This window comes from Oncorhynchus mykiss, chromosome 11, assembly GCF_013265735.2.
Source record: "Oncorhynchus mykiss isolate Arlee chromosome 11, USDA_OmykA_1.1, whole genome shotgun sequence".
Lineage (NCBI taxonomy): Eukaryota > Metazoa > Chordata > Actinopteri > Salmoniformes > Salmonidae > Oncorhynchus > Oncorhynchus mykiss.
The window spans coordinates 58845410-58860552 of record NC_048575.1 but is presented as its reverse complement, the minus strand read 5'-3'; the positions used below and the strand labels follow the sequence as shown (position 1 = coordinate 58860552).

At 42.4% G+C, this 15143-nt stretch overlaps 2 protein-coding genes across 3 annotated transcripts in view; one reads left to right on the top strand and one right to left on the bottom strand.

Moving 5' to 3' along the window:
* Positions 1-243: 243 nt before the first annotated feature.
* Positions 244-2213, top strand: arl6ip4 (ADP-ribosylation factor-like 6 interacting protein 4). Its single transcript, XM_021621607.2, has 5 exons — positions 244-650; positions 818-1162; positions 1301-1418; positions 1517-1586; positions 1701-2213. The coding sequence occupies exons 1-5, from the start codon at positions 461-463 to the stop codon at positions 1755-1757; spliced, it is 780 nt and encodes a 259-aa protein (XP_021477282.2). The 5' UTR covers positions 244-460; the 3' UTR covers positions 1758-2213.
* Positions 2214-9233: 7020 nt separating this feature from the next.
* LOC110536071 (membrane-associated phosphatidylinositol transfer protein 2) overlaps positions 9234-15143 on the bottom strand; it is an 88719-nt gene continuing 82809 nt past the window's right edge. For both annotated transcript variants that reach the window (XM_036935919.1, XM_036935920.1), the window contains 8 exons: positions 12342-12490; positions 12116-12232; positions 11894-12010; positions 11318-11466; positions 10945-11094; positions 10638-10818; positions 10271-10399; positions 9234-10161 (listed from right to left, as the gene is read on the bottom strand). In XM_036935919.1, the coding sequence (XP_036791814.1) occupies positions 9808-10161; positions 10271-10399; positions 10638-10818; positions 10945-11094; positions 11318-11466; positions 11894-12010; positions 12116-12232; positions 12342-12490 (1346 nt within the window). In that variant the 3' untranslated portion in view covers positions 9234-9807. The remainder of the gene's footprint in view (positions 10162-10270; positions 10400-10637; positions 10819-10944; positions 11095-11317; positions 11467-11893; positions 12011-12115; positions 12233-12341; positions 12491-15143) is intronic.

The window sequence follows — 15143 nt, the reverse complement described above, 5'->3', positions numbered from 1 at the left end:
TATGATATATAATTTCCATTGTAAAGATTGCAGGTAGGTTACTCTAGTTACATTTGTATAGGAATGATACAAAATATCACAAAGCATTACCTTTAACCCTCTACTTCAACCCTCAGAGGTGATACATCGTTTTGAGTATAATACACATCTTGATTTTATATCACAGTCTCATAAAACATTTTATTCAGGTAATTCATTGCCAATATGATAGGCGGCCCATAAAAGTCTATGATCAGTGTGCAAGAGGACAACAATGTGAAGCGGACACACTTCCTAACGACCCGGAAATGCACGGGGGAATAAAAACAGCTGCACAACCTATTTATCTGGGGTGGACATGTTTTGTCGCCACTTATTTTTAGCTGTAGTTAGCAAAGTATTTCTAAATTGATTTACAGAATCTCCAGTACAGTTTTAAAGGAATACGATTAATTGATTGCCCTAGCATACATTTTCGATTATGGAGCGCAGTAGATCGCGCGACAGTTCCGCGGATAAGACCAAGAGCACGAGCAGACAAGTCGGAGAGAAAAAATTATCCAAGAAGAAAAAGCGAAGACATTCCTCTTCTTCGTCTTCCTCATCGTCCAGCAGCAGTGCGAGTCCGACCCCTTCAAAGAAAGCCTCACGTCCCCTCAGCAAGAGCCAAGGTTTTCTTGACTCAATTATTAAATCACACGTAGTTGTAGATAGCTAACATTACACTCCTATGTGTAGCACTTCACATCCTCACATACAGATATCTGTCAGAGAATAAGATAATGAAATATCTTTGTATGTCTATCAATTTTACAATGTATACATTTGTCTGCTTCAGATCGGAAAGGGAAGAAGAAAATGAAAAAAAGAAGTTCCTCATCTTCCTCGTCAAGCTCTTCTTCCTCCTCCTCATCCTCCTCATCAAGTGACGAAAAGTCCAAGAGGAAGGAAAGGAAAAGGAAAAAATTCAAGAAGAAGTTAAAGAAGAAGAAAAGAAAGTTGAAGAAAGAGATGAAATTGGAGAAGAAGAAAAAGAAGAAGATAAAGAAATTGGAAGAAAGAAGAGCATCCCTGCTTGTAGATTTGATGCCCCCTCCAGCCCCCCCTCAGCCTGTAGGCACCACCCCCCAGCCCTTCCTGGAGTTGTGGCAGAGTGATGATTGCACAGAAGATCATGGACCAGGTATGTTGGTCTCATATTTTGTTATATGTCGTCAATAGCTAAAGTTTATTTGTTAACTAGCTAAACAAAGAATGGACGATGAAACCAGATATAAAGCTGAGCAGATGGATGGATGTTTTGTTTTTGTCCATTCTGTAGCAATGACGGATGAGCAGAAAGCCAGGCTATCCACCAAGAGACCCTTAACAAAGGAGGAGTATGAAGCCAAGCAGAGTGTCATCCGCAGGGTGGTAGACCTTGAGACTGGACGCACCAGGTAGACCAACGCTATATACAACAGTGTTTCTATGGTTCGGTCATTTCTATCTTTATATGGGTGTGTGCTGGTTTTTATTCCCTCTTTTTGTTTTTCAGGCTGATAAGGGGAGAGGGAGAGATCATTGAGGAGATTGTCAGTAAAGAGAGACACAAAGACATCAACAAGGTAAATGGAAAAACATCAAAGACCATACAGCTGTGTATGCTTTTAGGGGGTTAAAGTGTTGTCCTCTACCTATAAAAATGTCTACCTAACACTTGCTCTCCTCTCTTGTTATAGCAAGCCACAAAGGGAGATGGAAACTCCTTTCAGAAGAAACTAGGACTGAACAGGTAGAGGGTCTCCCCCTGATGTAATTCTGTATTCCTATTCTGTATAGATAGGACAGAAGAATAGGTCTCCAGTTAGTTGTGCTGTGCATCATTTTTACATGAGGATCCCTACATGTCTCCAAAATGAAAATCAACCCTTTCTGTGCCTATCTATGATTGTACTGTACTGTGAGTGTGACTCAATCATATACATCATGTTTGGTCACATTTTTTGTTTAATTGTTCAAATTAAATGTAATCAAATTAAATTTGTATTTTAGTTGACCGGCATCCTTTCATCACAATTCACTGGAATTTCTCTAAATGTATCAGAAATTCAGAATGGCCATGATGGCCAACTGTCAGTTTAATTAATATTCAATTCAATTAAACATGCATTCAAACTGACCCCCAAAACAGTCAACTGTGTAATGCTATTTACTTTTTTACAATGGAATAAAGTATTTTTCTTAGATAATTATCCTTGACCATTGCTGTGTGCATCAGGTATTTACTATTTCAGTTACATCTTACACCCAACATTAAAATAATTTAGAGACAAGAAACCACACATTTAATTTATGTTCTTCATACTTACTTTTTATACACTGTATATGTAAACACAGGGAATTGGTAAATAAAACTGTCAAACTTTGGAGTAACACAAAAGTATATTGATTATACCAAGCTTTAACAAAGCCACGGTATTGGGAAATGTATACATCCAGGGTAAGGTCATTTTGATGTGATCAAATTGTCAGCATTGCCATTTCAAAAAGAGTGTAAGATGAAACCTGTTTTTCAGCGCAGTGTTCAAGTAGTTTTATTTAATATATTCCTATGTACATTTATACTATTTCCCTGGGGATGAAACCAACCAACCACAAGTCATACCAAAGTCTCATTGGAAATAATGGCCCCTTTTAGTGACCATACAGCAAATTCTATTGGAGGATTATTCCATGGAGGCATGAGTCAGATCATTGAAACAGAATTTTTTTAAGGCAAAAGGGGAAATGTATTGTAAGGCCTCTGGTAATATCTGCCAGTAGCAGAACTATGGGGAATGTCTTTGTCCAGATGTGTCTGAGTTTAACTGATGATTGCACAATATCTTTACATTCTTGGGGTGTCAATGTCCAGTTGACTGATACAGTATCTCTGGAGCAGGACGATGCTTTAAAGAGCAGCCATGTAATAATTGTTAGAGGGGTGTATGTTTTCTTTTAGCTGGATGTGCTAACCAGTCTTCTCCAATTTCACTGTTAGGATGCACAGAAAGACTCCGTGTTGTCTACAGAAAATCCATATGGGTTCCCCATAGTTATGAGCGACTTTTAAAAAAGGTCAAGCATATCATATGAACAGTGACTCGTAGCCCAAAGTATCAGTTACAACGGCATTGATTCACAACACAAGCCCTTCCAGCTCAACTGACTGCATCCTTTACCATGCCTGTTGCATGTTCATGTGTATTTGGGGCGATGCTTTCTGGGTCACCCTGAAATATGCCTATAGTAGGGCAATGGACAGGAATAGCATGATCTCATATTATATGTATGAGATGAATTGGTGGTAAAGCAAGGATTCTAGAACATTGGGTTCACAATAGCCTCATGTAAACCTTGCTCTAACATGTGAGTTGGGTGATCCAATCACTCTTAATGTTAGTCGTGTCTACTAGAGCTGGGACGATAAATGGTCGGTTTCGATAATATTCAGTTTATCGAGGACTGATAACGCTAAGTAGCCTTTTACTAGAGGAATGTGAAGTTGTAATGAAATAGGCCTGTCTGCTAATATTGCTAATGGAACAATTGATAACATTCAAAGTTGTAGGGGTAGTTGACAGGGTAAAATAATTACTGGTGCTTATACATTTCATTCAACTTATCGTTAACGTGATAATTTTGTCAATTTATCGTAATATAGATTTTTGTCCATATCGCCCAGCTCGTGTCCGTACTGTGACCAGATTAGCTGATGCCTCCCTGTATGCGAAGTATTTGAGAGATATTCTTTCAAAATAATACAAATTAAATGTTTATTTACATTTATTTACTGATGCCATAAGTCACTTGTGCTACCTGTCAATGATTTTAGAGGCTGGCATAATGATTTAAATGGTTTGACCATCCATATCTGCTTTCACTTGGTTGATATCCAGACACAGTGCGTGCCTAACTACCTCCAGAGGGGGTCAGGAAGATCTGATCACAATGTGTCTTTTAATAGTCTACACCCATCTGAAAATGTGGGCACAATCAGAATGTGGACCAGATCAGGACTTGGGGCACATGTTAGTACCAGGTATAAACAGGGCTATAGACAGCCTGATGCCTCATTCATTCCCTACCAGAGCAATCTGTATGCATAGCGAGGACCCCACTTCACCGTGATGGTCCTCCCTCCACATACACCCCTCACACTGTCTTCCTTGCTGTCCCTGGATCACACCAGAAATGTAATGACCGTTCAACCAAGATCCCATTTGTCTAAACAATTTGCTATGATCATCATGTGCTTTGAAAATGTTTCTACCCGTATGTCTCATCACACGGCACCTAGACATTTTGTGAGTGTGTTAGCACGAGGATCTGTCTCTGCTGCTGCATGTGCCTTCCTAACTGATTGTCAATGCATTGTGGCATTCTTTCTATATGGTGGATCTGCTGATGTGGCATGATTGTGGGTAACATTTCACCTTCTCACTAACATTTCAGTACTCCGTGGTCCATTACAGTCATAGTGCTACACAGTTTTGAAACAGGGAAGAAGTAAACATAATTTGCATGAATAAACCTAAGATTAATCACTAACTCTACTGTATGTTCCTTCTTTCCAAAGCATATTATTACAAATATCTACAGTCTTTTCATCGGAGGCATCAACAAATAACTCCGAACTGAACCTAAATAGTATTGTCTATGTGCTCAATAACATTGAATGCCTCATTTACAGCTCAGGAAGTGATTGACTTTCAAAATACACTATATATACAAAAGTATGTAGACACCTCTTCAAATTAGTGTCTTCGGCTATTTCAGCCATACCCGTTGCTGACAGGTGTAGAAAATTGAGTAAACAGCCATGCAATCTCCATAGACAAACCTTCACACAAGTCAGTTCGTCAAATCTCTGCCCTGCTAGAGCTGCTCCGGTCAACTGTAAGTGCTGTTATTGTGAAGGGGAAACCTCAAGGAGCAACAACGGCTCAGCCGCAAAGTGGTAGGCCACTCAAGCTCACAAGAACGGGGCCGCCGAGTGCTAGAGCGTGTAGAACGTAAAAATCGAATCAAACTGTTCGTCGGGAGCTTTATGAAATAGGTTTTGCCTAAAATCACCATGCGCAATGCCAAGAGTCGGCTGGTGTGGTGTAAAGCTTTGGCAACACGTACTCTGGAGTGATGAATCACGCTTCACTATCTGGTAGTCAGACAGATGAATCTTGGTTTGGCGGACGCCAGGACAACGTTACCTGCCCAAATGCATAGTGCCAACTGTAAAGTTTGGTGGAGGAGTAATAATGGTCTGGGGCTGTTTTTCATGGTTTGGGATCGGTCCCTTAGTTCCAGTGAAGGGATATCTTAACTCTACAGCATACAATAACATTCTAGACGATTCAGTGCTTCCAACTTCGTGGCAACAGTTTAGGGATGGCCCTTTCCTGTTTCAGCATGACAACGCCCCTGTGCACAAAGCAAGGTCCATATAGAAATGGTTTGTCGAGATCGGTGTGGAAGAAGTTGACTGGCCTGCACAGAGCCCTGAACTCAACCCCATTGAACACCTTTGGGATGAATTGGAACGCCGACTGCGAGCCAGGCCTAATTGCCCAACATCAGTGCCCAACCTCACTAATGCTCTTGTGGCTGAATGAACGCAATGTTCCAACATTTAAGTGGGAAGCCTTCCCAGAAGAATGGAGGCTATTATAGCAGCAAAGGGGGGAACAACTCCATATCAATGCCCACGATTTTGGAATGAGATGTTTGACGAGCAGGTGTCAACATACATTTAGTCATGTAGTGGATATCATAATAAACATATGACACATTAAGATAGCAGATACATTAACACAAGTCTTGCCATTTGCATGATCAGTCGATGTGGTAGAAATGCAATACTATGCAAGACAAATACCCCTGCTGTGTATTGGCTGCTGCGGATGATTGCATGAGATACGAACATAAAAAATGAAACACTGTAGTTAGAAGAACTAAAACAATTGTTTTTCTGTTCACAAAAAATGAATATATACATTTATATCTATGTATCCTGTTAAATAATAATAAAAAGGTGTATCCTGAATGTGTATCTCCTCAGTGTGAAGAGGATACCAGAGAATTGCCCCTTGGTAGGCCTGACCTCAGCTCTACATACAATATTATATACAAGCCTCGGTTATCTTCAACTATACCATCAATCAACCCAAACAAGGTCCACAGAGCAGTTTCAGTCTGTCTCAACAGACATCTTCCATTCAGCTTCTCCCTTCACGTGCAGTAGTAAATTGAGCATACTGCCTACTTTTGCACATCATCTTACAATGATACAAGTTTGCCCTGCAAGTGATATACATAAATATACTTTGTTGTATAGGCAATGATTACAGTGGACTATAATGTAACATGTTCTGTATGATAAAACAGACAATGATTGGGGTCTCAACTGTAATCAAAGCGCAACTGGTACACAGACTTTTGGCTGTATGTGTGTGGTTCTGGAGACTGTAGACTGTGTCATGGTTCAGGGAGGATACAACCCACCTGCATAACCCAGGGTGGGAGATGGGGAACATGGATCTATCAGGAGTTAAACCAAACTCGCAGCATGAGGACGCTGGAGTCCAGGAGACACACTGTGTATATCGATATGGTATTAAAGACATATAGGATGAATATGATAAATAAAAACTAGAACAATATGCAACTCGGAAACAGTCCAAGTCGCTTTCTTTAGGAGTCTCTTGCTATTGTTGGCCAGAGGTTTGTTTGTGTATTGTGCATGCATGTTCCTTGCTTAAATAAGATGCTTCTTAAACGTCTTTTCTCCATTGTATCACTGTCCGAAGAGAAAAGAGACATTGCCTCCGCCTGTGGTTGTTTTTGTTGATTCAGGTATATTGATGGTGTTGCTTTAATAAAGACTGGTTCGCAGCACCAAAGGTTTTCAATGCTGTATAGATGTGGCAAAGAGATCAATGGAATTTGACCAAAACATTGGAAACACCACACACACACAACCCCCCCCCCCTTCCCAATCTCCTCATTGTTGCCCATCAAAATTAACCTACATTTATGCTATTGTTTATACATGTATTTAACACAATGTTGGGGTAAAATTAAGCAATAAGGCCCGAGGGGGTGTGGTAAAGTTGAAGTTGGAAGTTTACATACACTTAGGTTGTAGTTATAAAAAACACTTGTTTGTCAACCACTCCACAAATGTCTTGTTAACAAACTAGAGTTTTGGCAAGTCGGTTAAGACATCTACTTCGTGCTTGACACAAGTCATTTTTACAACAATTGTTTACAGACAGATTATTTCACTTATAATTCACTGTATCACAATTCCAGTGGGTCAGAAGTTTACATAAACTAAGTTGACTGTGCCTTTAACAGCTTGGAAAATTCCAGAAAATGATGTCATGGCTTTAGAAGCTTCTGATAGGCTAATTGACATCATTTGAGTCAATTGGAGCTGTACCTGTGGATGTATTTCAAGGCCTACCTTCAAACTCCGTGCCTCTTTGCTTGACATCATGGGAAAATCAAAAGAAATCAGCCAAGACCTCAGAAACAAAGTGTAGACCTCCACAAGTCTGGTTCATACTTGGGAGCAATTTCCAAACTCCTGAAGGTACCACGTTCATCTGTACAAACAATAGTACGCAAGTATAAACACCATGGGACCACGAAGCCGTCGTACCGCTCAGGAAGGAGACGTGTTCTGTCTCCTAGAGATGAACGTACTTTGGTATGAAAAGTGCAAATCAATCCCAGAACAACAGCAAAGGACCTTGTGAAGATGCTGGAGGAAACAGGTATCTATATCCACAGTAAAACGAGTCCTATATCTGAAAGGCCACTCAGCAAGGAAGAAGCCACTGCTCCAAACTGCCATTTTTTAAAAACGACTACGGTTTGCAACTGCACACGGGGACAAAGATCGTACTTTTTGGAAAAGTGTCCTCTGGTTTGATGAAACAAAAATAGAGCTGTTTGGCCATAATGACCATTGTTACAGTGAGGAAAAAAAGTATTTGATCCCCTGCTGATTTTGTACGTTTGCCCACTGACAAAGAAATGATCGGTCTATAAACCTACCATTAAAATTATAGACTGATAATTTCTTTGTCAGTGGGCAAACATACAAAATCATCAGGGGATCAAATACTTTTTTCCCTCACTGTATGTTTGGAGGAAAAGGGGGGAGGCCTGCAAGCCGAAGAACACCATCCCAACCGTGAAACACAGGGGTAGCAGCATCATGTTGTGGGGGTGCTTTGCTGCAGGAGGGACTGGTGCACTTCACAAAATAGATGGCATCATGAGGACAGAAAATGATGTGGATATATTGAAGCAATATTTCAAGACATCAGACAGGAAGTTAAAGCTCGGTCGCAAATGGGTTTTCCATATGGACAATGACCCCAGGCATACTTCCAAAGTTGTGGCAAAATGGCTTTAGGACAACAAAGTCACGGTATTGGAGTGGCCATCACAAAGCCCTAACCTCAATCATATAGACAATTTGTAGGCAGAACTGAAAAAGCATGTGCGAGCAAGGAGGCCTACAAACCTGACTCAGTTACACCAGCTCAGTCAGGAGGAATGGGCCAAAATTCACCCATCTTATTGTGGGAAGCTTGTGGAAGGCTACCCAAAACGTTTGACCCGAGTTAAACAATTTAAAGGAAATGCTACCAAATACTAATTGAGTGTATGCAAACTTCTGACCCACTGGGAATGTGATGAAAGAAATAAAAGCTGAAATAAATCATTCTCTCTACTATTATTCTGACATTTCCCATTCTTAAAATAAAGTGGTGATCCTGACTGACCTAACACAGGGAATTTTTACTAGGATTAAATGTATTTGGCTAAGGTGTATGTAAACTTCCGACTTCAACTGTATATGGCTAAGGGATGTCCTTTGCGCGACGCAACGCGGAGTGCCTGGACACAGCCCTTAGCCATGGTATATTGGCCATATACCACAAACTTCTGAGGTGCCTTATTGCTATTATAAACTTGTTACCAACGTAATTAGAGCAGTTAAAATAAATATTTTGTCTTACCCGTGGTATACGGTCTGATATACCGGGGCCGCGGGTGGCCTAGTGGTTAGAGCGTTGGGCCAGTAACCAAAAGGTTGCTAGATCGAATCCCTGAGCTGACAAGGTAAAATTCAGTCGTTCTGCCCCTGAACAAGGCAATTAACCCACTGTTCGTAGGCCTTCATTGTAAATAAGAATTTGTTCTTAACTGACTTGCCTAGTTAAATAAAGGTTAAATATACCAAGTTTGTTAGCCAATCAGCATTCAGGGCTCAAACCACCCAGTTTATAATTTGGAGTATAATGCTTCTATGGATGTCAACCCCAATACATTTTTATGTCATCGTCACCAAGCATTACACTTAAAAAACGGCTTCAATTACCACCAACGATTTCCATATGGCTAGCTTTACTACCATATATTTGAACCAGAGTTAGCATTTATCAGATATTTATATATTATGCAGCGAAAACAGCCAAATATATCCAAATCGGATTTTAGTAACCACATTGTGGGCCTGTTAGAATACATCAATCCTGATGGATTTGCCGAATTTCCACTTTGTTCGATCAGCTTGCGCTTTCCCCAACTTCCATTGACCTGTTTACCACATGTATTCTCTCATTCTTCTTCCTGTCTCTGTATTTAGAGCTTTGAAAGCCTACGACCAGCATCTCACTCTCCCCTGTCTTTAAATTATTCTCTGGTCATCTCAATCTTAATTTCTTAAATTTCACTTTCTGCAGTTTTTCCCTTTCCTCATCACCTTTGTCCTTGCTCAATTTCATCCTCCTACTTTGGGTTGAACACCCAAGGCTCCAGCTTGGTGCTGCCACTGCGGCCCCAGCAGCCTGCTGTAATGCTCATGCTGCGCTGGGCTGGTCCAGGGCCATGCTGGCTGTGGCTGTCTGACTGGCTCTGTGTGCGCTCTGGTCTACTGTGGCCACTGCCGCTGGGCAAGCTGGAGGCCGGCTGGGCGGAGATGGTGCGCAGCAGGCGGTTCCGCTTCCGTAGGAAGTCGCTTTTTGCACCCAGACCAAAGCTGCCCTTCCGTAGGATCATGCGGGCACTGCTAGTCTTTGCTGGCCGAGAGCGCTGGTTGTACTCCAGCTGAGAGAGGTGGGTCGCATAGCCCTCTGTAATGAACTGTTGGGACAGGCAGGGAAAGAGACAGTCATATACTGTAATGAAGTGCTGCATATGGTAAACTAGAGGACCAGGACTAAACTAAAAAGTCAGTGCATGTGTATCGTACCTGGCACTGAGCTTGCATCTTCTTGGAGGATCGGCCAATGATGTAGATCTGGGAGGGAGAGAGGCCGATGGAGGTGTAGACTGCGATGTCTTTGGTAGAACCGTAACAAGCAAAGATCTTCATGTGAGCCTGTGGAACCAGCGAATCAAGTGTCATCGATAAATTAGGACCCCAAAAAAAAGTACTTTCTTGACAATCTCTCCTAATCTTTTTGTCTGCCCCATCTCTTCAATCATCTCCTCTCCCTTCATTGTCTTCTGCACCATTCCACTTAGCCCTCATCTACTCCTGAACCTACCCCCAGCCTCTGTTACCCACTCCAGTACCCTCAACAAACCCACCACCCAACCCCCACTGCCATCCTGACCTCCATGAGTGACTTGAGGAAGTTGGCTTTGTGTCTGAGTGGGTCGTGGACCAGGCCATCACAGAAGGAGACGATGCCATGGGGGAAGTTATGCTGAGACAGCCAGGCCACCACTCTCTGCTTCTGCATGTCTGGACGCCCCGTCACATAGACGATCAAATAGCCCAGGTCCTGCCAGTGCCTGGAAAGAAATCAAAAGGTATAAGAAAGAGTGTAGAGAGTGCAACACAACGGGTTATAGAGACAGAAATCATTTTGGCAGATGCTTATGACTGTCCAATCGCAGGTGATGCCAGGTGCATGTTACCTGACCACATCGACTGCTCCGGCTCGAACTTTGGGATCGCTCCCCATGATGGACACGCTGGCAGCGAATGAGCCGTCTATACTGAACACAACAAACTCTGTCCCATGGGGAAGCACTGTCAGGTAGCTGTCTGCAAATGTGTGATCCCCCCTGTCGGTGATAGGACACAAAACAATTTGAAGATAGAGGAGAAGAGACAGAGACAATTGGAAAGAAATAAAGAGGCAGAGGAACAGAATAAAACAAGAGATGTAAGTGTTTTTTGACAGAGTCACCTAAAACCCTCCAAAAACAGAGGGCACCATTTCTGAAGCCTCAGGACTAGATTGGCTGAGAGAGACCATAGAGAGCATGCCATAGATGCCAGTCTCACCTGACCACTAGTTTGACCGGATAGACGCCAACCCCCAGCCGTTTGCTCTCTGGGATGATGAAGGACACACGGCCACCGCTGTTGGTCAGCTCTGTGTCAAAGTACACCCAGTCTCCAGACGGGGGCTGGGTCATGATGTGGATGTCCACCTGTAAACATAATATATACGCCATTTAGCAGATACTTTTATCCAAAGTGTGCATACGTTTTACATATGGCTGGTCCCGGGAATCAAACCCACTACCCTGGCGTTACAAGCGCCATGCTCTACCAACTGAGCTACAAAGGACCAACATAGAGATACATATACAACCACTTTGAACACAAACACATTGAAGATGCACACACACATGTAGCGTATTTTGAATTGAAAACAAATACAGATAAGACTCATGGATGGAGGGATAAGTACATAGGGATAAGGTAGATGGAGGGATAAGTACATAGGGATAAGGTGGATGGAGGGATAAGTACATTTGTATATGGGACCTTGTGTGTTACAAACCAACTGTTTGCATAGTTGTAATGGAAAATGCTCAAACTGATCGCTGAGAGAGAGCGAGAGAGAGAGCCTACCTTCTCCCCAGTCAGTGTGACCATGTCCAGAGGTCCGTACATGAAGCGGCCAGTCACGATCTGCAGCCCACCTTCTGTGAACACTGCATCGTTTACACGATGATTGGCTGTCACATTCTGTGAAAGAAATACACACATAAATAGATTAAGACACAATTACAGTGTTAGCAAGAGTGAATTTCTTCAAGTGGTCAACACTGTTCTAGCTGCAGCAGACTGTACCCTGATCTTGACGTGGGTTCTCTTCCTGAGCCACTTCTCCCGGGGTTTAGATGGAGTGAACTCTGACACCTCCTTACCATCCAGCTCCAGTATGCTGGAGTTTTCATGTCTCATAACCTAAAATAAACATATAGATGACACCACACATACTCACCATAGCCACACTAGTGTATATTTTAAAGGGGGCCAGAAGCACAGGCTATGGAAGACTGTGGGGTGAGCTCACCTGTCGCAGCAGGAAGGACACTACATCAGTGGACTCCCAGTAGGATGCATGGAAGAGGTGCGGTAGTGCCACTGTGGGGAAGGCTGTCAGGGCATCAGGGCAGTACAAGGCAAAGTCCACACGCTTGGTGCCCCACCAACGAGCTGCGACTGCATGGTGAGAGGGGGTACATGGGTAGGGGTGGGGTGGAATGGTTGCATTGTGAGTAAGGCAGAGGGGCAAAACATCCCAATACACACCCCTGGAAAAGTTCAATCATAAACCGTTTGGCTGTATTGAAGGCTGTATTCAATCATAAACCACTATCAAAGCCCAGATCGTCCACAGCAGTTCCTCAGCTAAAAGGGAAGTAAGACAGGAGTTGAAGATTGTTACTGTTTAAATACATATAGATAAGGAAGAGAACCATTATTATGCAATAATTACATTGTTAAAGTTGATTCAAGACACGAGTCAACGTAAATAGCAACAACCCTGCAGTTATTTGTAGTAAATATGAAGAAAAGGGACGATGGTTAAATGAGTTTGCCAAATAAAACTTCACTAAGTGGATTCACACTGGGACTGTCACTGATGAATTCATGTTTGCCTCCAGAACAGGCTAGGGCACAAATATCTGAATAACCATTTATTCTTGTGGACTGATCACAAATGTGCCTATGTCAACTATGAGGCAGAGACTGGGAAGTTGGGCAAGTAGCCTTCCTGCTATATCATTTGGATGATGGGTATGTTACACTTTTAAAGTCACAATATCATCTCAGTATGTAGAGGGTCTCTCTTACCGGTCTGGTTTGTGAAGTTAATGGGACTGTGCTGTATTCAAAAAACATAGCCCACCAGGGAAAAGGATCGTCATAGAAGCAGAAAGGAATAAACCCAGAAAAGCTGAGAGAAATCTCTGGTAGACAAGAACCATGTTAAAAAAGAGATTGATTGTCCAATATATTAGGATTTCCCATAAGAGAAGTCAGTAGTAGGCTGAGCCTGGATTTGGTACATAGTTGATAGGGTCCAGTGTTATATAAGAATACCCTGATCCACTTCTGCCTGAGAGTCCAGGGAGACCAGGTCATATATGGCATACTCCGGGCCAGCTGACAAGTGTCTCTCTAACTGACCAGAGCCACAGGGGCTTACACCTCCGTTGGCTTCTGGGTCTCTAGGTCTAGTTGTGGCCCATTTCCTGGATCTGTATGGGTAGTTCCTGGGACTGGGTCACTCCTTTCTTTTCTAGGGGACTTGAGGGGGCTTCTCAGGGAGAATTTGGTTTGTGATGTCAGGGCGATTTGGGACAAAAGGCTTTGTCCCAAAGGGAGTTTTTGGTTTGGTTAATTTGGCATGCTTGTGCTATGGGAAACAAAACAAAAAGAAAAAACACGTGAAAATGAATGATGAATAATGTCAAAAGGAATTGTTTTCATACTGTCGAGGACAGTATCTTATAGGGCAGTTCCTTCCAGTTAGCAAACATGTGTAAAGTACTTCTGCATTCACAACCTGAAACGGACTTCAAAACAAAGTCATCAATTAAGTGTCCGACTGGTCCTCATATAAACTGAAAAAGGAAGGTTAGAATTATCTTTTGACAAAACCCATTTTCATACTTATTTTGTGTGTATATATTCTGTTTTGTTGCATTTCTGAACAGCGGCAGAAACATTCCATGGCACTTGCTTTTGACAAGCAATGAGCAATTCTTTCAATGACCTCATCAACGCACTATTACAACTTCCCAACTGAGTAGAACGTTAGTAAATGTTTGAAAGCTGTGTTAATGGTCCTTATTTAGGACATATCCACTTCAGACAGAGATTACAAGGGAAAGCCAGACTTTGGGAGACATTCTTCTTTACATCAAACACAAAAGAAGCTTGGGCATCTGGGTAGACAGTGTGACAACGATGCAGGAATGACTCAGTGAAACAGGGTCTCTTTACATGCATTGCAAACACATTAAATAAATGCAGAACCTCTCCTTTGCATTTACATTCAAACAATGGCTCAGAGTAGGACGAACACGCAGTGACAGAACGTGAGCTTTTGCTTCTTCAGTAGTCATGTTTTAATCTTCTGGCACATTGAATTTGAACAATGGATATGTCTGTGGTGATGTTTTGCTCCCTCTCTGATGAAGGGGCTTAGAGCAGTGTAATCCATCACAGGTTTCGTAATGTGTTGGAGCTGAGCTAGCAGGTAACTAAGTGGTTATTCTGTGAATGCAGGCCACAACTGGGTCACTACAGAGCTGCTCGGGATCCGACGCACTGAGTGATGTGTGCAGAGTGTGAGTAAGGAGGGTGAGAATCAGAGAGAGAGAGGATTGGGATGAGAATGAAGGAGTGAAGTGGAGTAGGACGAGCAAGAGAGAAAGGAGAGAGGGGGTGAAAGAAAAGAGAAAGGAGAGAGAAATAGAGAAAGACTAGAGAAGAGTGAAAGAGGAGTTGTGAGTGAGTGAGTTTGTGAGTGAGTGAGTGAGACTAGAAAAGAGATTGACTGAAAGAGGAGTTGAGATGGAGCCGTGTGAGTGTGTGAGTGAGTGAGTGAGTGAGACTAGAGAAGAGATTGACTGAAAGAGGAGTTGAGATGGAGCAGTGTGAGTGAGTGAGTGAGTGAGTGAGACTAGAGAAGAGATTGACTGAAAGAGGAGTTGAGATGGAGCAGTGTGAGTGAGTGAGTGAGTGAGTGAGACTAGAGAAGAGATTGACTGAAAGAGGAGTTGAGATGTGTGAGTGTGTGAGTGAGTGAGTGAGTGAGTGAGACTAGAGAAGAGATTGACTGAAAGAGGAATTGAGATGGAGC